The sequence below is a fragment of the Pongo abelii genome, chromosome 1 (genome assembly GCF_028885655.2).
Source record: "Pongo abelii isolate AG06213 chromosome 1, NHGRI_mPonAbe1-v2.0_pri, whole genome shotgun sequence".
NCBI classification, from domain to species: domain Eukaryota; kingdom Metazoa; phylum Chordata; class Mammalia; order Primates; family Hominidae; genus Pongo; species Pongo abelii.
The window spans coordinates 12,452,500-12,479,715 of NC_071985.2; the positions used below are offsets into that span (position 1 = coordinate 12,452,500).

At 41.6% G+C, this 27,216-nt stretch overlaps 1 protein-coding gene across 4 annotated transcripts in view; it reads right to left on the reverse strand.

Annotated features, from left to right (window-relative positions):
- Positions 1-12,800: 12,800 nt before the first annotated feature.
- Positions 12,801-27,216, reverse strand: part of ACTN2 (actinin alpha 2) — a 75,166-nt gene continuing 60,750 nt past the window's right edge. For all 4 annotated transcript variants that reach the window (XM_024233210.3, XM_024233214.3, XM_063724558.1 and 1 more), the window contains 9 exons: positions 27,074-27,182; positions 25,583-25,723; positions 23,264-23,446; positions 20,864-20,998; positions 19,743-19,922; positions 18,222-18,368; positions 16,034-16,099; positions 14,644-14,802; positions 12,801-13,365 (listed from right to left, as the gene is read on the reverse strand). In XM_024233210.3, coding sequence (XP_024088978.1) covers positions 13,207-13,365; positions 14,644-14,802; positions 16,034-16,099; positions 18,222-18,368; positions 19,743-19,922; positions 20,864-20,998; positions 23,264-23,446; positions 25,583-25,723; positions 27,074-27,182 — 1,279 coding nt within the window. In that variant the 3' untranslated portion in view covers positions 12,801-13,206. The remainder of the gene's footprint in view (positions 13,366-14,643; positions 14,803-16,033; positions 16,100-18,221; positions 18,369-19,742; positions 19,923-20,863; positions 20,999-23,263; positions 23,447-25,582; positions 25,724-27,073; positions 27,183-27,216) is intronic.

The window sequence follows — 27,216 nt, forward strand, 5'->3', positions numbered from 1 at the left end:
AACAAAACAAAACTTATTGAAAGCTATCAACAGAAGATTTCACATAACTATGTCATGACTGACACCTGGCTAACAGCAATTTAAGACAGCATCAATTATAAGATGCATTCAGATTACAGAGATAGTAAAAATGGAAAAACCAAACCAATTAAAATTGGATCATAGAATAGAAACAGTGTGCCTAATTTTCAGAGTGGATATCTTTCTCTGAATTAATCAAGATTGTATTATCTTTCTCTTTTACTGCCATTTCTTTTATAAGCTTTATTTTGTTTATTCTTTTAAAATTTATTAGTGAGGGACACCATAGCATCAAAAGATCTTCCCTTTTGGAAATGGGCTCATGTGGGTTCAAATTAGAGCTCCACTTCTTACTGTGTGACTAGACTAGTTTGGGTATAGGCTAGGCTGTTATGCAAAGAAACCCCAAAATATTGGGGTTTAGGTAAATCAGGAATTTTTTTTCTCATATAAGAGTCCAAAGGTGAGCAGTCCACTACTGATGGAACAAGTCTGCCATCCTCAATATCATAAGAATGTTTATATTGATGTCCTTAATACTGCTGGCCATCCAAGTATAAAAGCTACCTCGAATGCTTTTTAAAGTATTTATAGTAGAAATATAAATACTTAATAACAAAATTAAGCATATGTTTTAATAAAAGATACATTGTTATCTATTGAGTCGCACAATCTATTGGGAGTTAGTTGAGGTCAGCAGACAGAAAAATACATAACAGCATTACATGATGAGTGTCACCATGTGATTTATTTTGGGGTAAATCTATATGCTCAAGAAATGAGTAATGTAATAATTATACTTTTCTGTAATATAAAGAATCTTCAGGACACTCTGGCTGTCCCTCTCTGTCCCAAAGGTACCCTTCAAGACAGGATGACTTTGAGTTCTCATTTACCAGCCATGCTAGCAACTATATGCAGGATGCTTGAGAGGGAAATTGAAGTTGAGAATCCAGTAGGTGGTGCTCTCAACAACTGGTACAGAGTGACCTCAACAGGATTCCATTTGGGAGTGATATGGCTCAGCCTTCACCGTCCACGTCTCCTAATTCTTGACCCTCAGCAAGTGATAGTAGGCCCTAGTGAAAATGAAAAAGGAGCGCTCAGAAATTTTTGAATCCAAGCTTAATATCAAAGTTCAAGGTGTCTTCTTTTTGTTTAATTCTGTTTCTCTATACGACTAAGGTATTCAGGAAAAGGCATGCTGAATGAAAAATATTGTTCATTTCACAAGTATAGGTTTCAGCCAGGTTTATCAGAGTGCAGATAGGTATGAGGCACAAAAATTCTAATTGTGAAATGAAAAGGCTAATAAATAGCCTTTTTGTATGTCAAGTGTGGGTGATAAGAAGAGAATTTAAGCCGGGCGCAGTGGCTCGCGCCTCTAATCCTAGCACTTTAGGAGGCCAAAGCGGGCAGATTGCCTGAGCTCAAGAGTTTGAGACCAGCCTGGGCAACAAGGTGAAACCCTTCTCTACTAAAATACAAAAAATTAGCCGAGTGTGGCAGCGTGTGCCTGTAGTCCCAGCTACTCAGGAGGCTGAGGTAGGAGAATTGCTTGAACCCGGGAAGCGGAGGTTGCAGTGAGCCGAGATTGCACCACTGCACTCCAGCCTGGGTGACAGAGCGAGATGCCGTCTCCATTAAAAAAAAAAAAGAGAGAGAGAGAGAGAATTTAAGCAGGTAAGAGAGAGATCCAGTATTAGTTAATATCAACTTTCAAAAGGAGTCTATGTCAATCCAGTTCACTTTAGTCAAAGGAGATAAGACTAGTCAGGGACACTAAATTTCCAATTAGGATTGGAAGAATAAGCCAAGGTATCTTCTCTGTTCACCATAGGCCAGGCCCTTATCTCAAATTTGGAATATTTCAGCAGCCTCCTCACTGAGTATGTCACTTTGTTGTCAGCAGATCTTTGGAAAATTGTTATCACTATGCATGAAAGAATTCTGTGTTAAAACAGCCTTAGCACTCTATGGGGGTGGAAGGTGGGTGCTGTTGGTGTTTCTCTGCCTCTCTCCTGGTCATTTCATCTGCCAAAGAAAACATACATAGAGTAAGTTTAGATGTTATCATTCATTCAACAATGATTTATTGAGTACCTGCTGATGTAAGCGTTGTGATAAGCAGTGAGGATTCATGGATATATAAAGCATGATCCTTGTCCTTAAAGAACTTGCCATCTCTCAGGGGTATGGGCCAAAGGAAACCTTCCCTTTTGCACACTGAATGTTAGCTGAAAACTGAAAAAAGATTAATAGGAGAAAAGACCTTTTAAATTTCACTTTAATGTGCATTGCACAGGGGAATCACAAAATTATTACCCAATAATCCAGTGGGTACTCCAGATGCTTCTTTATAGGGGAGGGAAGGGGAGATAAGGGAAATGTGGCAATTTGGAAGATAGTAAGTGGTTTTTAGGGGGAAATGAAGGGACCAGAAAAACATAGAACAGCCTGGACAAAGTCTGTTGGACCCTCAGAGAAGACAATGGCTGGTAAATTATTCTCTTGGAAATAGGACCAGAATAGAAGGCTATGATTTGTGACAAAAGTCTGTCTGGGTGTGTTGACAAGAGTTCAGTCTTTCTTCCTGTGATGTAAGTAGATGAAAACTCAGGGAAGGAACTAAACTTCATTGTTTTCTTCTTTGGCAGGTCCAGACCTCAGGCAGATAAGGGAACTGCAGGGAACAGCTTCTTTTAGCATCTGCTGGTGTCTAAGGGCCTTTCATTTAAAATAATCAGCATACCTACCAGGGTTCCATATTTTGGATATCAGTTTCTGAGGCCCAACACAGGGATAAAAAACTTCCAGGCCAGGTGTGGTGGCTCACGCCTGTAATCCCAGCACTTTGGGAGGCCGAGGCAGGTGGATCACTTGAAGTCAGAAGTTCGAGACCAGCCTGGCCAACATGGTGAAACCGTGTCTCCACTAAAAATACAAAAATTAGCCCAGTGTGGTGGTGGGTGCCTGTAATCCCAGCTACTTGGGAGGCTGAAGTGGGAGAATCTCTTGAAATGGGGAGGCAGAGGTTGCAGTGAGGAGAGATTGCACCACTGCACTCTAGCCGGAGCGACAGAGTGAGATGAGACTGTGTCTCAAAAAAAAACAAAAACAAAAAACAGAACTTCCAATTTAGTAATCTTGTTGGACACTAGACTTTTAAGGGAAAACTAGTGGGTTGGTGGGTTGCATTATCTGAAAGACTTGGTTCATCTCTGATGCCCAGGCAGTTAAGTAACCTGTTTTATTGTTAACTCTTATAATAACTTTCATAATAGTATTGAATGTGTACATGTGTCAGGACCTAAATAGAATGTAAATTTAATGTTTAAATTTAAATCCAGAGAACCCGAAGGGCTTTCATACATCTGAAATAAACAAATAGTCTGCTTTTTATGTGTTTATTGCTTAAATGAATATTCCAACAGTCTAGGAATTCATTTGGTTTTGAAAATTTTATTTATATAGTATTTCCATTTAATATTTTTTTCCTGCAGTGGTAATTTTTTCTATCTATTTTTTTCTATGCGATTAAGTATGGAACATTTCATGCATAAAACAGAGTTGGGTGATTTAGACACCTGACCCTATGGGAAAAAATGTGGATGTTTGATATGTTGGAGGATGGCTTCCACAGTCTACCCTTGGGAAGGAAGTGGATGTGTTCTGTGTTTGGTTTTAGAATAAGACTCAGAATCACTTACATTTAAAATTCATCTTGGGATAATGGATAAGAACAGTCTTAGCTGGGCGTGGTGGCTCACACATGTAATCTTAGCACTTTGAGACTCTGAGGTGGGAGGATCTCTTGAGCCCAGGAGGTCAAGGCTGCAGTGATCCATGTTCACAGCACTGCACTCCAGCCTGGGTGACAGAGTGAGAACTTGTCTCGAAAACAAAAATTAAAACAAAAAGAATAGTCTTAGACATCAGAGATGGGCTTTCTTGTCCTGACTTTGTTGCCAACTAGCTGGGTTACCAGCACTTACCCATGATTGTCTCAGTTTTCTAACAAATAAGGATAATAATATTTAGCTCAAGGGGACTGCTGTGAGGAGCAACTGTGATAATGTGTGTCTCTTGTCCTTTCTGAGCCTCAGTTTATCAAATGAAGGAATTTGGATGAGAATATCTCTGGGCCATAATTTCCTGAAATCTTGATAATACCTTTAAATAGGTATTTTCCCAAATGCGGTTCACGGAAGGATTTTAGATACGTAGAAGATAATTTAATTATTAGTTATGGCAGACATGTGCTCAGGGTGTGTGCGCAAGTACTGGAGTTGGATTTGCTTGGCCTCACACAAACCCCGGCTGCCTGTGTACCATGTCCCACAGCTTTGCAGAATTACCCAAAAGAAGCAGGACAATGAACAATTTTATGATAACCATTTGGGGGCTGTCAGATTTAGGAAAAGGCAATAAAGGTTGAATTGCATGGCGACTACTTGGAGCCCACACAGCTCCCCACTGGGATTCAGACATGAGACTCACTCAGCATATGAGCTTCCATGGGAATGCTGAAGTAGACCCCTTAACGGGAGGAGAGAGCTGTGTTCTGGGACCGCTGTGTACACCTCCTGTTCCCACTGTGACATCCACCGCAGTGTAAGGAAGGAACAGACAGTAGCCTTAACCCTTGTGGTCAGTTTCTCAGGCTCAGGGGCTGTTCCTTGGCAGGCTAAAGCTGTACAGTCTGAGACCAGGAATATTCTGCAGCAGTGAAGGCACTGCAGCAAACAATGGGGAAGGGACATCACACAGGTAGGAGATACCTATGTATTTTTATTATAGTTACCTTCTATTTATGGAAAAGTAACTTTGCTTTCCCACTTACAATAATGATACATTTTCTTTTCTTCTTTTCTTGAGACAGAGTCTTGCTCTGTTGCCTAGGCTGGAATGCAGTGGCACCATCTTGGCCAGGCTGTTCTTGAACTCCTGGCCTCAAGGGATCCACCTGTCTCAGCCTCCCAAAATGCTGGGATTACAGGCATGAGCCACTGCACCCAGCCAGATTTTCTGTTTTGACATAAGAAGTTAATTTAAAATAAAAATATTAAGAATACTGGGTAAAAAATTGTGGTAGTGTACCAGAATGATTGGAGTTTGGGAAACACTGACACATTGTTTGATTGGATTGAATATTACTTGACAAATCTATTGAAGAGGAAAGGATCTTCAGGCAAATTCTGGAGATGGGAAAACAGGCAAAAACAACAAACAGGGCAGTAGTCTAGTCTATGGAACACAAAGCCAAGGAGGCGGAATGCGGGAGAAAATGAATCTGTGACCACAGAAAGAGGCAGAAAGTGAGAGGTCAAAGGGAAAATCAAAGGCAGCTTTTTGACACTGTGAAGAACCAACTAACTCAGGAAGCGGGGGCAGCAAGCCTTGAGGCTGCCCAGATACTGACATCCAGCAAGAGGAGGGCTGATTGAGCTAGGGGGCCCGTGGGGAAGAGAGTCTGGGTGTTATCTGAGATGACAGAACGGGCAAGAAAACAACAAAGCTGTGAAATGTGAAGCCGTTTTTGTGTGTGTATAATTGAAAACAAAAAAAATTACTATTGTCAAGCCTAGGAAAATTTGTTTATGAAACATGAGAAAATCCCCATTAGAACAGCACTTAAGCCCCTAACATACTCCATACTCTAAAATGGTATTCTCTCTAATGCTTCCTTTAGTAGAAAGGAATTGACACATGTTCTTATATCTCCACCAAGCTATGAGAACAGGTCACTCAGCCTTTGTAAGCTGCCAGTTTTACTTTTCCAGCCTGAGGTCCACACACATAGCCACAGTGCAGGGTGCCTCCAAGGGCATTTTCCATGGAGGATAAGGATAGTTTGATTCACCAGGGCTCTGCAATCACAATTCCTTAGGCTAACATGCAGGCAAGGGTACCAGGCTGAAGTACATTTGTCATGATATGCCAGTATAACCAGCATCTCAGACACACTGGGTTCCTGGGGATCAAAAAAGAAAAATGACAAGTTGTGAGGCAGTGCTGGCCAGGACCCTCCCCATCAATGTTATCTGTAAATCTCATAAGAAAGCATTGCAGGACGGGCACAGTGGCTCACGCCTGTAATCCCAGCACTTTGGGAGGCCAAGGTGGGCGGATCACCTGAGGTCAGGAGTTCGAGACCAGCCTGGCCAACATGGTGAAACCCCATATCTACTAAAAATACAAAAATTAGCGAGGTGTGGTGGTGGGCACCTGTAATCCAGCTACTCGGGAGGCTGAGGCAGGAGAATCGCTTGAACCTGGGAGACGGAGGTTGCAGTGAGCTGAGATCACACCACTGCACTCCAGCCTGGGCGACAGAGCAAGACTCCTCAAAAAAAAGAAGAAAGAAAGAAAAGAAAGCATTGCAATGGAAGGTGGTGCAAGTGGGGGATAAGACATTTGGCATACTTGGTCCTTAAGACCCATACCACATGTTGTCTCTTTTATTAAACAAAAAATGTTCATAAACTATGTTAAAGAGAACAAAAGGGAAAGGGAAAGAATCTTGACCCCAGAGACATAGATACCCTTCAACAGCAAAACTGCTCACTTTGCTTTGATGGAAGAGTCAGATGGGTACTGAAGGAAAACTGTCTAGAAGAGAGGAGTAAAGCATGTGAAGAGAAAACAAAGAGTGTCTTAAAATTGTGTTTAAATGATCTGCAGTGCATGTAAAAATAATGAATGAATGAATGAGTTGAATTTAGTACAAAATGTCATTTTCTTCCATGATGAAAATGCACATAAATATCCATTGAGAGGGAAAAAATGTGAAAATGCTAATAAAATCTAAAATGTCATCAATGTAGCTAGACAAGCTATGCTAAGTACACAACCAGGTCAGGAAGCTGTTGAGGTTAATTCTGTATTATTTAGGGTACAGCTGAGGTACTGTAACAGAGACCCTGAGTAGAGTGGCTTCAAGAACATACAAGTTGATTTCTCTTTCCACATGGCAGTGTTGGGGTGAGCCGGCAGGGGCCAGCCACTCCTCACCGTCCAGTAGGAACTGTGTTTCTTCTGAGCTGTAGCACTGCCATCTCCTCAGACCTACTAAGTGACCACTAATTACACCTGCTGTTTTTCTCTTAAGTACTCCTTGTTTAATCCAATATAATCAGGAAGAGTTGGGGGAAATTGTTCATTTCAATACATCTTTGCTGATACTTTAAAAAAATAATAAAATGCTTTTATATTATCATGTGGCTTAATTATATTTTCATCAAAACATTGGAGCTGCAGATTTAGATAATTGAAAAAATGGAAGATAATTCAAAAAATTGAAAAAATGTAGCCTAATTACCAGTCTGTCTAAACGATTAGCTAGATTAGCCTGTCAGTAAAAAAAAAAAAAAAAAAAAAAAAAAAAATCTGACTTCATTTTGTGATTAAAATAAGCTGCTAACACATTTTGAGGAATAGTATTAAAACCACTGAAAAATAAATAATGCAACAACTTTTATAAAAGCAGTTAAGTCCAGATTAAAATGATGTTGTGCTAATATAATTAAACTTTTCACTATGGAAGTCTGTCTTTCTCATTTATTTATGAAATATATGTAGCTAATCCCAGCACTTTGGGAGGCTGAGGCAGGCGGATCATTTGAGGTCAGGAATTCAAGACCAGCCTGGCCAACACGATGAAACCCCATCTCTACTGAAAATAGAAAAATTAGCCACGTGGGGTGGTGCACGCCTGTAATCCCACCTCCTTGGGAGACTGAGGCATGACAATCACTTGAACCCAGGAGACAGAGGTTACATTGAGATGAGATTGCACGGCACTCCAACCTGGGCAACAGAGAGAGACCCCACTTAAAAATAAAAAAAAAAAAAAGGAAATATATGTAGCTACAATTTTAAGTTATTCATGAAGGAAGGAGGATGCTAAAAAGAATGGTATTCTTTTGGAAAACATGCACACGTATGTGTAAATATCTTGTATCAAAGTCAGAAATAATTCCATTATACCATTAGTTTTGTTGGACATACTAATAAAAACTTTTTCCAGTGTATTTAAGGAAAGAGTGCAGACTGCTACAAATTAATTGACCTGGTAGGTAATAAAAGTTTAATTTTTGGCTAATATGAATTAGAAGATACTACTTTAAGAGATGAAATAAAATCAAGATTGTAATTGGAATATTTTATGTGCTTTGATAAACATGTTTTGAGAACTTTCTTGTATAAGACATGCCAAATCTAAAATAAATCATGTAAAAAATTACCGCAGGTTTTTTGTTTTTTGAGACAGGCTTTCACTCCGTCACCCAGGCCGGCTGGAGTGCAGTGGCATGGTCACAGTTCACTGCCACATTGACCTCCCTGGGCTCGAGCAATCCTCCCACCCCTGCCTCCCGAGTAGCTGGGACTACAGGCATATGCTACCATGCCCAGCTCATCTTTTTGCATTTTTTGTACTGATGAAGTCTCACCATGTTGCCCAGGCTGGTCTCAAACTCCTGAACCCAAGCAATCCAACCAACTCGGCCTCCCAAAGTGCTGGGATTACAGGTGTGAGCCACTGTACCTGGCTACTGCAGGTTTTATCTATAAAAACCTGAACACTATGGTGGTCTCAGAAGCACACTAGCCTATGCTGTTTGGTTGTCCAATGGTGATCTTCTAATCGAATAGCTAAAAAGAACTGCCTATGTTTAAATACATTTTTAAAAAGCCATTTTGGTGGTCAATATCTCTTGTTGATGCTCTGGGATTTTCTGTTACTAATCTCCCTCATGAGCAATTCATGCTTGTGACAATAATTGAGGGATAGAAAAGGTGAAGGAAGCAAAACCTGGTATCACTGCCACCCCCAATCCTTTATAATACATATATCTGATTTCAGAACCATAATATCATTTCGTTGTTCATACTAAGTATGCATATAGTCTCCTTTTTCTCCCCTCTACAACTATTTACAGAATTTTTCTCCTCTGGTAGCTTGTCTTGCAAAGACTGTTAAATAAAGGTTAGCCTAAATCTGCCTCCTGACATATTTTAAGTTCAGCCTAAAGGTTTCTCCATACACAGTGAACTGTAACCTCACTGGATGTGTAAACAGATTGTAACCTACTTTTGTACCAATCACCAAGTTTTGGAGAATGAAAGGCAGCCAGCTGTTCAAACTCTGTTTACATAAGGCAAACACCAAGTTGTAACCAATCCAGCGGTTTCTGCGCCTCACTTTCTTCCCTCAGTCCCCGAGTCCTCCCATGCAGCAGCACCAGAGCTGCTCTGTACCTGTTCTGATTCAGGGGCTGCCCAAGTCACAAATTGTTCTTTGTTCAACTCAACTCTGTTCAATTTGTCTGAAGTTTTTCTTTTAACAAGACCATGGCAATTGGTTTTCTTATATCTTATATCTTATATATCTTATATCTTATATTGGTTTTTTAATATCTGCCACTGTGGTTTCTTGGAAGTTCCCAGCCATGCAAAAGGATTTACGAGTATGCCTTGGTGTACTCCCAGACATTCCATCCATTTTACAACAAGGAAGTCTGCACTGCTGGGGAGGTAACTCCTAAAAGACTTAAGTCCCACGGGGAATTCATGGCCAGGGGTCACTGACACATCGCAACTCCTAGCACCTTAAGAATAATGGTCTGTCAGTTGCTTAAGGATTGAGTTACTAATTAATGAATCTAAAAAGGAAAAACAACGCTGTCTTCTCTGCTGACTCCATCTGAAATATGAAAATGTCTCAGAGCAGTATAATTATTGTGTAGGCTCCAGGGAACCCGAAAGAGCTCAAGGACACAGTGGGAACACTCAGTGTCTTCTTGTCAAATAATCCAGGGAAGCTGTGGCTGAATCTTTGTCAACTAGCAACTTCTGAAAATACATGTTTCTGACTCTATATCACTTAGATTTGTTTCCTTTCATTTGAAGGCTGTAAAGAGCTCATTTCCAGCTTATTTCCATGAACATAGATGAATCTGGTATACAGCAGGAATGAATACCAAGCCAAATGCTCTAATTTAAAACTCAGTTATGTCAAGCATTTCTGTATTACCAACCGGATGGCACAAGGGTTTGCCTGGCCATTTGTATTGCTCAACTATTAACCTTGCCAGTAAGGTCTTCTCTAATTGTTTTAGATTTTTTTTCTTTTTTTCTTTTTTTGAGATGGAGTCTTGCTCTGTCGCCCAGGCTGGAGTGCAGTGGCGCTATCTCGGCTCACCACAAACTCCACCTCCTGGGTTCAAGTGATTCTCCTGCCTCAGCCTCCCGAGTAGCTGGGACTACAGGCGCACACCACCAAATCTGGCTAATTTTTGAATTTTCAGTAGAGACTGGGTTTCACCATGTTGGCCAGGATGGTCTCGATCTCTTGACCTCGTGATCCGCCTGCCTCAGCCTCCCAACGTGCTGGGATTACAGGCGTGAGCCACCACGCCCAGCCATTTTAGACTTCTTGATTCCCAATGACCTTTCCTTTGCCTCTAATCCATGGGTTCTCAGTGAGGGGTTATTAGAAATTCCATGGAGTTTTAAAAAACTACAGATGTCCAAGTCTTGACCTAGACCTTCACAGCTGAGACTGGGATTAGGGCTAAGTATGCATACATTTTAGAAAATATTTACTGAGGATTCTGAAGTGATCTCTTGGTTAAAAAAAATTCCTTCCTAATCTATTCATCACTGATTTTTTTTTTTTTTTTTTTTTGAGATGGAGTTTCACTCTTGTTGCCCAGGCTGGTAGTGCAATGGCTCCATCTCGGCTCACTGCAATCTCCATCTCTTGGGTTCAAGTGATTCCCCTGCCTCAGCTGGAGTAGCTGGGATTACAGGCATGCAACCAAACCCAGCTAATTTTTGTATTTTTAGTAGAGATGGGTTTTTGCCATGTTGGCCGGGCTGGTCTTGAACTCCTGACCTCAAGTGATCCGCCCACCTTGGCCTCCCAAAGTACTGGGATTACAGCTGTGTGCCACCATGCCCCGGTCCATCCATCATTCACTTCTAAATGGTTCATTGTTAATTCTCCATCTTATGTTCACCCTCTACCCAATAAGCCTGTCTCTAATTCTTTAAGGGAGGCAAATACTAACCCAATGACTGTTTTTAATTCTCATCGAACCTTTTAAGTGAGGAAGTTTGTAGTTAACCAAAGTAATGGTTATTTTTTGAAATAACAAAAATAGGGATTCTTTTTTCTTTTATAAATTAAGTTTAATTTAGAAACTTATAAACGTTTGAATTTTTGAGCATCCAGCTTCAGAAATAAAAATAATGCCTAAAATGAGAGGATAAACATGTTTATTGTTTTTCAGAGTTTACTTCTTTCTTCATTTATTAGCAGAAAGAGACTACTGACCCCCTCTCTTGCTGAATGTTGTAAAGAAATTAAAAGTTTAGGCAGATGAGTTACCCACACCCATCCTAAAACACCACAGAGCCCCCTAATAGCCTCAAAGGAAGCACAACTTTCTGGCTTTTCTATAGGGGTTTATGGCCGTGATATAGCACCTACTTGAAATAAAATAGAGTCAGAGTTCATCTAAACCACCCCAAAAGTGTTTGGCATTAAACTCAAGGATTCAAATATTTCAGGATTCTGGAAACTACCAATTACTTAATAATGAAGCAAATTAAGTGAAATTCATAAAGGTTGAAGTTTCTAAATGGCCCAGTGTAGGAAAAAGAGTCAAGCTGTCAGACAGCTTGGAATGGAAATAATCACATTTCTAGCTGTTGGTGGAAATCTATAAAAATCTGAGCAAACAGACTGTAGGTAACAGGCATGTTACTGCTTCTCTAGTAATGCTTTAATTGCTGTTTGCAACTGTTTTTGTTTGTTTGTAATCCATTTCCTGGTCATTAAGGACTCAGATATAAAAAGAATTCCTGCTTTATTCTCTACAAGCTGTCAACAAGATGGAAAAACAGAGTGGGGAATTATAGCCTACAGCACTATCAGCAAAAAGAAAGAATGAACATTCAACGGATCAAGATGTGCTAGCGGGACTGCATGTGGCGTCCTGTGTCATGGAGCAGGCCTTTAGACACAGAACCAGACATGGGACTTGTTAGGATACACCGTCCAATCCCAGGGGTGAACACACACCGCACACTAGCTAAAATATCTAGTTATTCCGACTACACAAAACGTATGTAAAGCTTCCGCAAAAGAAAGAACTCACCTCCGCTGCTGCTGAGAATTAGTCCTTTCCTACTATAACTCTGGCTTCTCCTTAACCGGTCATAAAATTAGAGGCATAAGGAAGTCCTGACTGGAGAGCTAGAAGGATACTGGTTTCTGACTTGCCTTATGATGAACCAGTCAGTACTACAGAAACCTGCTTATTTATAAACAGAGCACTTTTATGTGGTCATCTCTTGAGAACCTGTATTAATAAGTTCTAACAAAAAGCATGGGAACCTGGAATCAATAAATAATCCTAAAAACCTCATTTTACCTAGTGATTGCATCCTTCTCTCTGGCAATTACACTGACTTCCATGTGTCCTTAGGTCTCTATTCTGGAGGATAAGAGAAGCATCAAAAAATCACTGACTGAGTTGACCATCCAGCCCCAAATAATGAAGAGATGACCATAAACTCTATTTTAAAAATTGTAAGTGCCAAAAATCTTTTGGGTAGTCTTTTTAATCCCTGGCAGTTCCATCTCACAATGTTAAATTCATTTGAAGACACAATAGTAATCTTTGGATAAGCATGAAAATAAAACATTAGAATCCCAAATGTACTCCCCTAGGGGCAATCACATAAGCATATTAGAGATAAATTTTTTACAAATAGCAAACCTTTATTTACCAATTTGTGGTTTCTTCCCCCCGGTCTTAAATCTTGGGTATTTTGTATTTTCACATTTTTCACTTTCCTTCTGTCCCTAGATCCTCCTAATTTCCTATTACTCAAGTAATTTCTTCTGTTTAATCAAAGAAATCAACCTGATATTTCATTACATTTCGCTAAAAACTCAGAAATAAACCTATTTATGAAGCGCACTATGTCATATACTGTAGAAACTTCATTTTAGCCGTGTTATATTGCTGGCAATTACTTAACTACAAAAGGCTTTTTTTTTCCCCTCTCTCTCTCTCAACTTAATAAAGCTTGTCAAAGTTTTCAGGAAACAAACTGTGACTTCTGCTTTTATTGCATTCTGATGGGATCAGTGATTACAGAAGCTCAGCATCACAGATCGCTCTCCCCGTAGAGTGCGGAAGAGAACGCAGTGTAATCCAGGGCACCAGGCACACTGCCTGGGCCCGAGTAGGCGGGCATCCTCTTGATGCAGTACTGGGCCTGATCCGGGGGCAGCTCCCGACGCAGCTCCTCCGCCAGGATGTATGGCTGGGAAAAAATACACATGTGTTTGCAGTCAGTTGCAGAAACACCACAACATAAACAGTCTTAATACTTACATATTTCTTGCATCTGTTTAATTTTTTAAAAGGACTAAAGAATAGGGAGTCTATTGGCATAGTAGTACCAGACAACCAACAGAAAGCCAAGTTTTACTTGTAGGAGCATATCTAGAAGCTGGCCTGGCCAGCAGGAAGGGTGATATGCTTCATAAAGGCAAATGGAGCATTACTAGTAGTTCTCAAACTGAGCCACAATGCCAGGATACGTACTATGATCTGCATTTCATACCAGAAAAGATGAAGCTTTTAAAAAAAAAGTTCAGTGGGAAAAAGGACAATTCCAGCCAAATAGTCTGGTTGGTAAAAGTCAAAATAAGCAAATCTCAAATATCACATTATAATTTATATAATTATAGTTTGTATATTATATAATTTGTAGTAGAAGTTTCTTAGTGGGGTTGGAGGAGCCTTGGTTTATTACCTTCTAAATCAGCTGGGCTATTTCTCATCCACCCTCACCCCATGGGTAAACGATTCATTTTAAAGAAAACATTATTTTAAAAATAGTTGGTCTTATCTGATTTTTAAGGTAATAAATACGGCTCTGTTAATGTGTTTTAGCATGCTAACCTCCTTGTGGTAATGTTCATTATCCTCTCAGCCAGAAAACAGGGTAAAATAATCCTGTCCCAAATTGAATTTATATATAGAGATGTTTTTATTGTTTGGGGGGTAAAGTATTAAAATTCTGAACTGGCAATTAAACTCCTCCTGAAAGTCTAGGCTACATGTAATGAAAAGCTTGCCAATTTTTTACTGACTGAATGGCTATATTTAACTTTGCTCCATGGCTGGGCACAAAGTCAGGGTCATTGATCTTTAGGAGAAGGTACCAGTTTTATAACATCTAAATTGCATAGTTTCTTCTTTCTGAGTCACATCCACCAAACTAGAACGTAAAATGGAGCTTGAACCAGTAACACACACACACACACACACACACACACAAGTACAAATACACTATTGTCCCTTCTATAAAAACTCAATGCAAGGCCAAGCACGAATGCCAGGAATGGCATATCTGTTTCCTCTGTGCTGAGTGCACCATTGCTGTGTGTCTATCTGCTGCCTTCTGAAATCAGTGCCAATGTTGTACAAAATACACTGGTATAAAAATGGTTTTTATTTACAACACTGTTGCCTTTTTTGTTAGAATGATGTAGTGGACTCCTGCTAAAGCAGAAGCAAATCTGTCAATGCAGACCTTATCAGAAGCCAGGATCCGGAAGGAGGCGATGACCTGCTCGGCGGTGTCGGTGTCAGCTGTCTCTCTAGTCATGAAGTCGATGAAGGATTGGAAGGTGACGGTGCCTTGCCCGTTGGGATCTACCAGGGTCATGATGCGGGCAAATTCGGCTTCACCCTGGGGCAAAGTGGCAAAAAAACATGTACACAAATGGTACTCAACTCTCAACAGAGCCGTTTTCATTCTTTGCCTGGTGACATGCCAATTCCTTTATGTCTGAAAACTGAATTATTACCTGCGTTTCCCTTCAGTCTTTGGACAAGATTCCCCTTAAGGGTGACTAAGGTTTACTGCTATCAAACAATTTTAAAAGTTGCTAGAGCTTCAAACCAGAAGCTTGTAAATGTCAGAATTCTTTCCTCTCTGGAATCCACTGCTGACCCTGATGGGTCACATAACGTAATTATGGAAGAGTAGGTCAAAGCGAGAGCTGAGCCCTTTCCTCAGATTACAACTAGGAAAGCGACGCTGCCAAACTGAAGGCAGCTCAGAACATGGCTGTCACGACTGTAGTTTACAGTCCCAAAGAGAATCAAGGCAGGTCGGGTTAAAAATACTCATTAATGGGTAACAGAGAAGTGTCTGATATACTAGGACTATCCCAGCCCACAGGGAAATGTAAGTTTATCTTGGCTGATTTATGACTAAACCTTTTTTACCTTTCAACATATTAGAGGAAAAAGCACTTGAAAAATCATTAGGATCCTACTAAAAGCCACTGAAGTGTACACTTTAAATGGGTAAACCATAGTATGTGAGTTATATCTCAGTAAAGCTGTTTAAAACAATCAAAAAGCCTATGTTCTCATCTCCTTCACTAGAAAAAATAATCTGACCAATTATTGAATAAAAATAAATGCTTTGGTTCTGTGACTTTTTTTTTTTTTTTTTTGATGGAGTTTCACTCTTGTCATCTAGGCTGGAGTGCAGTGGTGCAATCTCAGCTCACTGCAACCTCCGCCTCCCAGGTTCAAGCCATTCTCCTGCCTCAACCTCCCAAGTAGCTGGGACTACAGGCGCCCGCCACCACAGCTGGCTAATTTTTGTATTTTTAGTAGAGAAGGGGTTTCACCATATTGGTTAGGCTGGTCTCAAATCCCTTGACCTCAGGTGATCCACCTGCCTTGGCCTCCCAAACTGCTGGGATTACAGGCGTGAGCCACTGCGCCAGGCCTCGTGACTTTATTTTTATATAATAACAGGAAGACCTTCAAAAAATATTATCCTATATAATGAAAACGAACCAATCCCAAATGCACTACCTTGGTTTGAGCTTGTCATCTTCTATAACAGAAATCCAAACTCAATAAAATATCAAATCTTAGTACAATTTCAACTTCTGTCTTACCAGGTCATAACCCATGGAAATCAGGCAGGCTCTGAAATCCTCATGATCCATCAGGCCGTTCTTCCTCTGTTGGCAAAAACAAAGGACAGAGCAGGTAAGCACAGGGCAAGATGAGCAACTCTACTTGACCAACTGAACAAAGATCTAGTAAGAGAAGCACTTTGAGCTCTGCCAAGGTTGTAAATGTCACCACTGACTTGAGAGAAGGACGGAGCCAGCACAAGGATGTTACAAACTAGTTTCTTAAAAATGAAAAAGAGGGGAGAGGAGGGTAAAGACCAGACAAAAATGAAAGGAGACCACACACTCAAGAAAACAGCAAAAGGAACTCGTCAGGAGCTCACTATCACTACTGCCACCTACTGATAAAGAATCATTCATGTTTAATTTGAACAAACTTCTAAACATGGTAAGTTCTGCATTGTACTCCTTGGACTTTTGTTGCAAAAGATTGTGATCATCTCGGATTCAAATCAATGTGCTTTCTTCCTATAAGTAGCCCCAATGAGTGAGAGTGTCTTTCAACAAGAGATGGTTGTGTACAGGGATGACGATCCATCATTTCCCTCCTTGGAAGAAAAATGACTTGGGCTTTAATGAATGCAGTTAGGTCAAATCCTAGCATGCTTCTGCACAATAAAGGTGTGCTGAAACTATAAGAACGTCAATATCCATCTCTGTGGATAATTTTTTACTTATGCCTAGCTCTCCGATCAGAAGTCCACTGTCTGAACCCTCTAAAAGGCCCAAATCTGACTGGTCTATCTAGCCCAGAGGCATTTTAGGAACCACTGATGGACATTTGCAAATCATAACAGGGCTCCATACAAAGTAATGGTACATCCCTTTTAGTGATCTTTAAGAACTGGAATGTAGCTAGTCGTGGTGGCTCATGCCTATAAGCCCAGCACCTTGGGAGGCTGAGGCAGATGGATCACCTGAGGTCAGGAGTTCGAGACCAGCCTGGCCGACATGGTAAAACCCTGTTTCTAGTAAAAATACAAAAAATTAGCCAAGCGTGGTGGCACATGCCTGTAATCCCAGCTACTTGGGAGGCTGAGGCAGGATAATCGCTTGAACCTGGGAGGTGGAGGTTGCAGGGAGCCGAGATCACACCATTGCACTCCGGCCTGGGCACCGAAAGCACAACTCCATCTCAAAAACAAAACAAAACAAAATAAAACAAAAAAAAGAAAGAAAAAGAAAAAAGGTCAGGTGTGGTGGCTCACACTTGTAATCCTAGCACTTTGGGAGGCCGAGGTGGGTGGATCATGAGGTCAGGAGATCGAGACCATTCTGTCTAACATGGTGAAACCCCGTCTCTACTAAAAAAAAAACAAAAACAAAAACAAAAACACAAAAATTAGCTAGGCGTGGTGGCGGGTGCCTATAGTTCCAGATACTAGGGAGGCTGAGGCAGGAGAATTGCTTGAACCCGGGAGGCAGAGGCTGCAGTGAGCCGAGATCATGCCACTGCACTCCAGCCTGGTGACAGAGCGAGACTCCATCTCATTAAAAAAAAAAAAAAAAAAAAAGAATTGGAGTGTGCCTTAATAGTCACTCACTTTCAGCCATAGGATTCGTAAATAGTATTTTCTCATAAAGAATTGGTTTTACTCAGTATTATTCAAATCAAAATACTAGATGATATTTTTAAAGCAGCACTTAACTTTGTATATGCTTTTACTACGAAAATTATCACCATTTTATTGGTGCATGTTCTTAAAAGAGATCATGCATCAATTTTGTTAATTAAAACAGAAAACTGAGTTTTATATGTTGAAAGAACAGGTTAAATTATGACCAGATGCTTTTCCTAAACAGTTGCTTAGGAAAAGCATATCAGAGTTTTGTATTTAAGTCTTTACAAAATGACCTAAAGCCAACAATCACATTTTGTGAAGAATACACTTTGACTTAGAACAAATCAGCTTTGATGTCAACTACAAATGCATTCTTATTAAGCGATCTGTATGAAACAGCACACAAACCTGGACTTTGTGTCACCTTGAGCAACATCAAAGCTTAGGACACTTAGTTTTGGTGGCTATTTTCTTTTGTCATTAACTATCCTGTTTCCCTGTAAATGTTGTGGAGCCTTAAGACTTAAAACGAGAGCATGCATATTATTTCAGATACATTGTTTAATGTCCCCAGTATTGCCCTTCAAATAAGTAGAGAGTGGTACCCTGTCAAAGTGGTTGAAGGAGGCTCTGAATTCGTTCATCTGCTCCTGGGTGATGCCCTTCGCGTCTCTCGTCAGGATCTGAGTCTCCACCTCATTGATGGTTCTGGCGATGGTTGTCAGCAGCAGCTCCCATCCAACACGAATGTGCTATTGAGGGAAAAGGGGAAAGATCAGTTCTAAGTGTTTCCAGCATGTCAACTCTGCCTCTTTACTTTCATAACAGCACAGCCGACTCAAAGGGCTTACTAAGCAGGGCTCATGATAGCCTTCCTTACACTTGAAAAAAAATTCTACTTTGTCATCTATTGCAAGATTCTGTAGTGAGAAGTACTCACAAGTACCCACCAGGGTTCTGACAGTGGCAGCGGGCACTCTGCAGTATATACTCTATAACCAGGGTTCTAACAGTGGCGGCGGGCACTCTGCAGTATATACTCTATAACCAGGGTTCTAACAGTGGCGGCGGGCACTCTGCAGTATATACTCTATAACCAGGGTTCTAACAGTGGCGGCGGGCACTCTGCAGTATATACTCTATAACCAGGGTTCTAACAGTGGCGGCGGGCACTCTGCAGTATATACTCTATAACCAGGGTTCTAACAGTGGCGGCGGGCACTCTGCAGTATATACTCTATAACCAGGGTTCTAACAGTGGCGGCGGGCACTCTGCAGTATATACTCTATAACCAGGGTTCTAACAGTGGCGGCGGGCACTCTGCAGTATATACTCCATAACCAGGGTTCTAACAGTGGCGGCGGGCACTCTGCAGTATATACTCTATAACCAGGGTTCTAACAGTGGCGGCGGGCACTCTGCAGTATATACTCCATAACCAGGGTTCTAACAGTGGCCGCGGGCACTCTGCAGTATATACTGTATAACCAGGGTTCTAACAGTGGCAGCGGGCACTCTGTAGTATATACTCTATTATCAGGGTTCTAACAGTGACAGCGGGCACTCTGCAGTATATACTCTGTTACCAGGGTTCTAACAGTGGCCACGGGCACTCTGCAGTATATACTGTGTATTACCTGGTGGTAATAGACAGACTGATGTTCTAACGGTGGCAGTATATACTCTGCAGTATATACTCTATTATCAGGATTCTAACAGGCGCAGCAGGCACTCTGTAGTATATACTCTGTTAGTCACTAAAAATATTTTCCCATCTACCAAATATCAGGATGAGCCCTGAGTTACACCTGCTGGCTCCCAGGGAGATCAATTTGGGCCTAACCAGCAGAAATGCAACAGTCCAGTTTCTGGCACTCACCTTGAAGAAGTGTAGTGAATTTACGGTGGTGATAATAATAATGATAATGTCACTGTTGGTAATACGATATAGTCCTCAATATAGATCACAAAGCATTTCCACAAATAGTGACTGGAAAGGCTTAAAGATCCCTAACTTTCACACTTGTAGGTCCTAATAGGAACAAAGACAAGTGCATGAAGAAAGCACCCTGAGGAGGTGGCATGGTCCTCGTGAGAAGTGAGCGGCGCATGCCTGGCTGCGTACCTCCATCGTGTAGTTTGTGTGCTTGTTGTCAAAGACAAGGGCCTCCTGGATGAGCTGATGGTCTCCCTCCAGCTTGTCGATGTTGTTCTTGTAGTTGATGATGTTGTGCTCATACTGCTTCAGCTGATTCATCTGGTCTTCCAGGGCTCCTGTGATCTGGATGGAGCTCCGGGCAATCTCCTGAGGGAGGCAAGTGAGCAAGCAGAGAGAGAAGCAGAGTTAAGTGCCCTCTAAGGGAGCTCGGCACGAGGCGCCGTTCCAGACCCTGCATCAGATGCTAGGCCAGCGTCAGGCAGCGGCCAGAGTCACTCGGCTCACTTTTCTCAGAGGAAGTGGGGGGACTGGGTAGCACTGCAGAACAAAACAAGGTCTAGTCCTAGTCTGTCTAGAGAATGGGAAAAAAGTCAACCAAGATCCAAAACGGAGAGGCAAGACGGGTCACAGATGAGTCCTGTCGGCTTCTTGCTGTGGGAAGGAAACGCCCTCAGGCAGAGCTGCCCTGCTCTGGAGGAGGCTGGGGGTGGACTGCCTGGGTGGATCTGCCAGACAGATTGAAGACCCACGGGATGCTTTCTCCATCAGAATTTCTTATATTTTTACATGGTCTCCCCTTTAAGAAAAAAGTCAATATTTTAACACCAAAAGGGTGGTAGGGCAACAAATAAGTAGTCAGTAAATGTCTCCTGGCTGTTCTTGGTGATCAAAGGACAACAGTGTTACTTAAAGACCACTGTCTCTGAAATGTTCTGAAAATGCAAAGTCTTTGTGGGCCTTCACGTGTCCTCCTTGTAGGGATAGATGGTTTGAAATCCAGGCCCTGCAGAGGCCAACAACTGAGAAAAAGCCCTGTCACCATTTTTAGTGAGAAAATAAACAGAACCCAGTAAGACCCCCCCTCCCCTTCCTCAAGTGCCCCCTTCCTGCATTCTGTATTGTGCCCCGGTTTGCACACTGTCCCCAACAGCCAGGGGCTGAAAGACAAAGCCGGGGTGATAACAGAACGGTGCTCCCACCTGACTGAGTGGGTGGCTGGAAACCACAGCACGTGCGGTGTCACGGCTGCGTGGCTAAGGGACTTATCGCAAGGCTTGTGAACAGCGCCTGGGAGGGTGCTGGCTTACCTCCATCTTGTTCTGGATCCAGGGCCCAATGGCATTGGCTTGTGCAGCAAACTGGCGCCTCAGACGCTCGTTAGCATGCTGGCGAGCCAGCTCCTCCTGCAGGGACTGATCGCGGATGGGCACGAGTTGCTTCACCTGTCAGGGCCCAAGGACAACAAGGGTTAGAGGCCAGCTGTGGTCTCATAGGAACAACTACAGAATGTGGGAAGAGTCCACGGGGTGGGGGTGGGAGTGGAGAAGGAGAAAGGAAGGGAGGAGGGTGTGGGGGGAAGGAAGAGGGAGGATAGGGAGGAGGAGTCCCTAGTCTAGGGACTACAGGATGAGCTTGATTTAGCTTTGACTGCCATCTAGTGCCACCAAGTGCCTGCTGAAAGATAGGATGAGGTGGAGGGTATTTAAGAGCCTGCATTAGGAGCAGTGCACATTCTCCTCCAGCCAGAGGCTCTCAGCCTGCTGCAAAACTAAGTCGGGACCAGGTCCAGAGTACAGAGGATTTGTGAACTTGGATGAAGGGAACACTGACATGTTTATTTTCACCATCTCGGATTAAAATTTAGCACTCCCTTTGTTTATGAATGATGTGGACAGCAAATCTGCAGCAGTATTTAGCAGTCCCTGTGACCTTATCACAACAGAAATCATAGACATTCTATACTAACGTTACGGTTATGCCTGCCTCTTGCAATAAATATCACGTACACGCAGCACTACTCCAAAATTATTGGACCTGCTGTTAGATCTTGGTTTTAAATGTGTTAATAAAGAAGCACATACATTATAATAACTTTAAAGATATTTGAATAACTACATTTCAATATAATTTGTTTCGTTTGTAATATTAAATATTTTTATAAATTTACAAACATTATTATCAGAAGGAATCCACAGGCTTCCCCAGACTGCCAGAGGGGTTCATGACACCAAAATGTGAAGAGCCCATGCTGGGTTCATGAATTCCATTCTTATACCTTGTTGGCCCACAGAAGAGCATACACCTGGTCTACCTGCTTTCTGTTCCATTTGTGAGTGACATTTTAATGCTATGCCTCCACTCTCTTTCAATCAATGGAAAAGAAAAAAGCTACTTCAAAAATCTTTCTTTGTGTCATCGGCAAAACTGCTACTAAAAGCATTATTATTGTCTTTTTGTTTTTTTTTTTTTAACAAAAATCCATTTGCTTTATAACTTACTGATGGGAGAAAAGTTTGTCTCACTTTAAAAAATGATATATTTCTGCCCAGGCGTGATGGCTCACACCTGTAATCCCAGCACTTTGGGAGGCCAAGGCGGGTGAATCACCTGAGGTCAGGAGTTTGAGACCAGCCTGGCCAACATAGTGAAACCTCATCTCTATCAAAAATATAAAAAATTAGCCAGGCGTGGTGGCGGGCACCTGTAATCCCAGCTACTAGGGAGGCTGAGACAGGAAAATCACTTGAACCCAGGAGGAAGAGGTTGCAATGAGCCGAGATTGTGCCTCTGCACTCTAGCCTGGGCAACAGAGTGAGACTCTGTCTCAAAAAAATAAACATAATAAAAACGAAAAATAAAAAATGATATATTTCCTTTATCCCCCCCTTAAGAAAACTACTTAAATCAGTTTGTTTCCTTTCTCTCTTTGGGTGTTTGTTAGGAAGATCAGAGCTAAATTTAAAGCTCAGATGCACTAATTAACTACTGTTTCTCAGATGAATACTTTCCTTTTCCTCATACCTGTTTTTGTCTTTTGCGCTGTTTATAGTAAAAGCACTTCAGACCCACGTGGTGGACGTATTCCTCAAAGACTATGATTGGCATACTGAGATGACTAATTGTGCTATAATGTCAACCATGAAAAGAAATGTCTCCATCTTAAAAATGAGACAAAAGGGCTCAAATTATCCCATTTGGACCATAATTACATTTGTCGATGGTTGCCCCAAATTTAAAAGGCAGCAACTTAGTAAGAATACTTTCATTCCCAAGATGTAGTTTTCTAAGCAATTTTTCTGCATTTAAAATTCATACACATCTGGGACATGTCTATATCATATTCTAAAAATTCTTTTAAAAAGTACTATAAGTACTTGTAACCAAGTTTTTAACCAAATTTCCAGTTGGGGCGTTAAAAACCATTTCCTTTATGGTATTAGGATCACAACCTATAGTGGTTGTGTCAACATTTGTTAAGATTTTCCTTAAGTAAAATAATCTCTGCTTTCTTTCCCTACAAACTACAGAAGCTGCTGAAGGGTCCTTAAAAGTTTATCACATTTTGATGTGAAATGTGGGATAAAGGAAAATCCTGATCATGACGCAAAATGAGGCTGTCACCCTAAGTCCCCGAGGCGTTAACTTCCTCCTTCGACGTCAGGTTCAACAATGCCCCCTGGTCCCACACCAGGCCCTCAGCCACCCACCTTGTCCCACTTGGTCCGGAGCTCATCCATGGTGACAGTGCTGTAAGGGTTGCTTGAGCTGATTCTGATGTTGTAGCTCTGAATCACCTTCTCCACCTCGTTCTGGATGGCCATGATGGACTGCCGCTCTCCGTCCGCCTCGGGCAGCGTGGCCTTGAACTGCTCATGCGCAGTGATCAGACTCTACACCCGAGACACAAGTGGAGAAAAACAACGTGGCTTGAGTGTTAATTTCAAAGGCTTTGATAGTCCTTTCTGCACACAAGCAAATGCCTTGATAACTGCAAGAATCTCTGGAGAAAAACACATTCTGAATGCTTTAGAAAAAACTCTTTAGGTACACAGAAGTCAAGTTCCTGGAAAATGGAAAAAGGATATGATGACTTAATTTGATTGATGGCTATTCATGTAGAGTCTTTTAAAAAATAATTTTTAAAAAAATCAGTTTTCCTTTCACTGTTTTGAATCACCAGGTATTGTTTAGGTCTTTCTTATGTTCTGCTGACGAGCAGAACTTAACTTAGTGGCACTTCTTTTTTTTTTTTTGAGACAGGGTCTCGCTAGGTCACTCAGGCTGGAGTGCAGTGGTGCAATCATGGCTCACTGCAGCCTTGAACACTTGGGCTCAAGTAATCCTCCTGCCTCAGTCTCCTGAGTAGCTGGGACTATAGGGTATACATCATGATGCCTGGCTAATTTTTTTATCTTTTGTAGAGACAGGGTCTCATTATGTTGCCCAGGTTGGTCTCAAACTCCTGGCCTCAAGTGATCGTCCCCGCCTGGGCCTCCCAAAGTGTTGGGATTACAGGTGTGAGCCACCACGCTCAGCCCTTAGATGTCCTTTCTAATGGCCAGTGTTACCTTTGTAGTCCTACAAAAGCATCTAACATTTGCTACCATTATATCTAAAGAAAACCAGGAAGTACATCCCTATTCCTCAAAAAAAAAAAAGGTCACAGAAACCAACTCTTCCCAGAAGGCTCTCTAAAGAGCCATTTATCAAACCTATTCTTTGACCTGAACATGAGCAGCCCCACAAATTCAGCTGCTCAAAGACCTCACTGCCTCGTGGAGCACCTTTGAGTGTGAAGCTACTGGTCTCTTTAGGTGCAGCAACAGGTCAGCAACAGAGTTTTGACAAAGAGTGTGACTTCCAAGGAGTGCTTAGAGGTCTCGCTTATTCCGAAAATAAACGATTTTAGACTGTTGGCCTGTGCTTAAGAGTGCATGCAGGAAACATCATCGGAGCCTCTTTCAAAAGGCAACTCCAATGTTCATGGAAGCACTTTCTTTCCCCTGGCATGCAGGTGCAAACCCTTCTAGATGGCTCCTGGTAGGGAGGTGTGGTTTCAAATCCCAATCTTCAGGATTTCCTTTCTACTTGGATTCTTTTTGATGACCTATCTATTTTACAGAAAAAAAGAGTAAAAAAGCATTTTCTCTTTTTATTCTATTATACATCAAATTCACTGTACAAATTCTCTAAATAAATTATGTCCTGGCTAACCGAGATTAACTTTCCTCCCTAACATCATCACTTAGAAGCTTTGTTTATAGTTCTGAAGTTCCAGAAAAAAACTATAAGCAGAACATTTTAGATTGGCAGTAGGCAAAAGGTAGGTGCTGATTTGTGGCTTCTTATGGTTTACAATCTGACAAAAACTCTGTAGATCTAAATAAACAGTAATACGCACACATTTGCAAAGTAGTTAACTCAGCAGCTAGTACACTTATAACTTTTTCATGAATAACTCCAAGAGCACATATGTTTATTTTGCTCAATGATTCAGCATTTGTTATTGCTGTTGTTGTTGAGACAGGGTCTCACTCTGTTACCCAGGATGGAGTCCAATGGCGCGATCTTGGCTCACTGCAACCTCTGCCTCCCAGGCTCAAGCGATCCTGCCACCTCAGCCTCCCCGGTGCACCCCAGGCGTGCACCACCACACCCAGCTAATTTTTTTGTATTTTTTGTAAAGATGGGGTTTTGCCACATTGGCCAGGCTGGTCTCAAACTCCTCAGCTCAAGCAATCCACCTGCCTCGGCCTCCCCAAGTGCTGGAATTACAAGCGTGAGCCACTGGGCCCAGCCTCAGCATTCTTTTTTAAAGAACAGAGCTTTTGAGACATATTCACCATTACTTGATTGATTTTAACAGGTTTGCAACACAGAGTAGTAAGGGTAATTTGGGCTTTCTAGCCACATTTGTTAATTTTTTTTTTTAAAGAAAGAAAACAAGAAACCAAATAACAGAACTCTAAATTTAAATGACAACTCACTTCTAATGCATAGGGCATACAGAGTTGGGGTTCCATTACCTGGATCTCCTCAATGCTGTGGACAATGAACATATCTTGCAGATCCTCCATAGCGCCCTCCATCCAATTGTTGAAAGGAGCAGCCCTCTTGGCAAACTCCAGGTGAAGCTGATCAATGGTTTCTAGCAATTTCTCCATTCTCTGAAGAATAAAGAGAAGCAAGCATTATCATAGCCTAATTAAAAAATTCACTGAAAGTATAAGTATGCGTTCCATAACAACAGACTATTCTCTGACATTCTGTTAATCATATTAGCATGCGTCTACAAAAGATTACCTGATGTTCAAACAATTAGGCTGAGCCCCGCAGGTCTCTGAGGTGCCTTCCGAATCAAAGAAGGATTTAATAACATCCAGAGCAGCCTCATTTTTAAAGTGTCTAAAGTACTTCACTACATGCTACTTTTCTGAAAACTGAGACTCCACATACGGCATACTGTAACTTGCTTTCAGCTAAAGCAGGACTTTATAAGAAGACCTTCTTCCCTAACTGTGCCAGATTAACAAAAAGTGCAGGGCATCTTCTACGTTTTACAGTCAACATGTGCAGAGAAGTTGTATGCCTTTCCCAAAGTCACCTGCCTAGCGGAGAGAGAAGGAACTGCAGGTTCATGTTCTCAAATCCTCATTCAGGATTTAACACAGATCACCTCTTGCCTTTCTGGGCATATGAAAGCACAAGGTTTCAAGCAACAGGATGATCCTGTGCTTGTTTCCCATGGCAGACAAGTGGGGGCAGAAGGGGAAGGCATCTCCATAGCTTTAAGCCTTCCATAATTAGGTTCATTTTTCCCTCCTGTTCTAAAATGTTTTGCGCTGTCTCTGTTACATGTCTGGTCTTTTCTCTCTCTCGACATCTCTTTCTTTAAGCAGATATGTCACAGCCATTTGGCAGTTGGGAAACTTGATATTGCGTTATCTCAAAAGTCAAGGAGTCAAGGAGAAAAGACTCAGGGAACTGGTAAACTGCTTATTTCTCTCACGTGGGAGATGTCTTCCATGGTTAAAGACAATTAGGGGCAGTTAAACACCAGCTACCTACTGTGTCTTACACTTAGTCTTACACTTAAATAAGGCCAAATTCGTCCCAATTCTGTTTCCTATCAATGTACTCACTTCAACACTTGGTTCCATCTTCCCTTTGCACATCTCTGATTTCCTGACTCACTCACAGCTCAATTTACTCAGGTAGAAGGACTTTTGGAAATGTACTGTTACTACCAGATACAAAGTAGACTTATGCCGTAATCTCATCACCCCTGGATTTTTTTAAATTGAAAAATAGACTTCGCTGCTGTCTGGATAAATTGCAGCACAAAGCCCCCAACTTCCCATTTCCCTCTTTCTTCCACTTTTCATGTTTTCTTTAGAGGTTCCTTTCACTAGACAACCTGTTCCATGCCACAGAGAAATAGACAATGAATACCAGTGATTTAACTAAAGAGCTTCTATTAAAAGATTTCATGTCAACAAGTGGCTTCAAGACTTTACCTCCAGGGCTTCTCTCCTCTTCTGAGTAAGTGTTCCCAGTCGGTCCCACTGGTCACAAATTTTCTGGCACCGATCATTGACATTCACAGCGTCGTGATAGTCCAGTTCACTATTAAAAGTGAAAATGAATAAAGATTAACTTT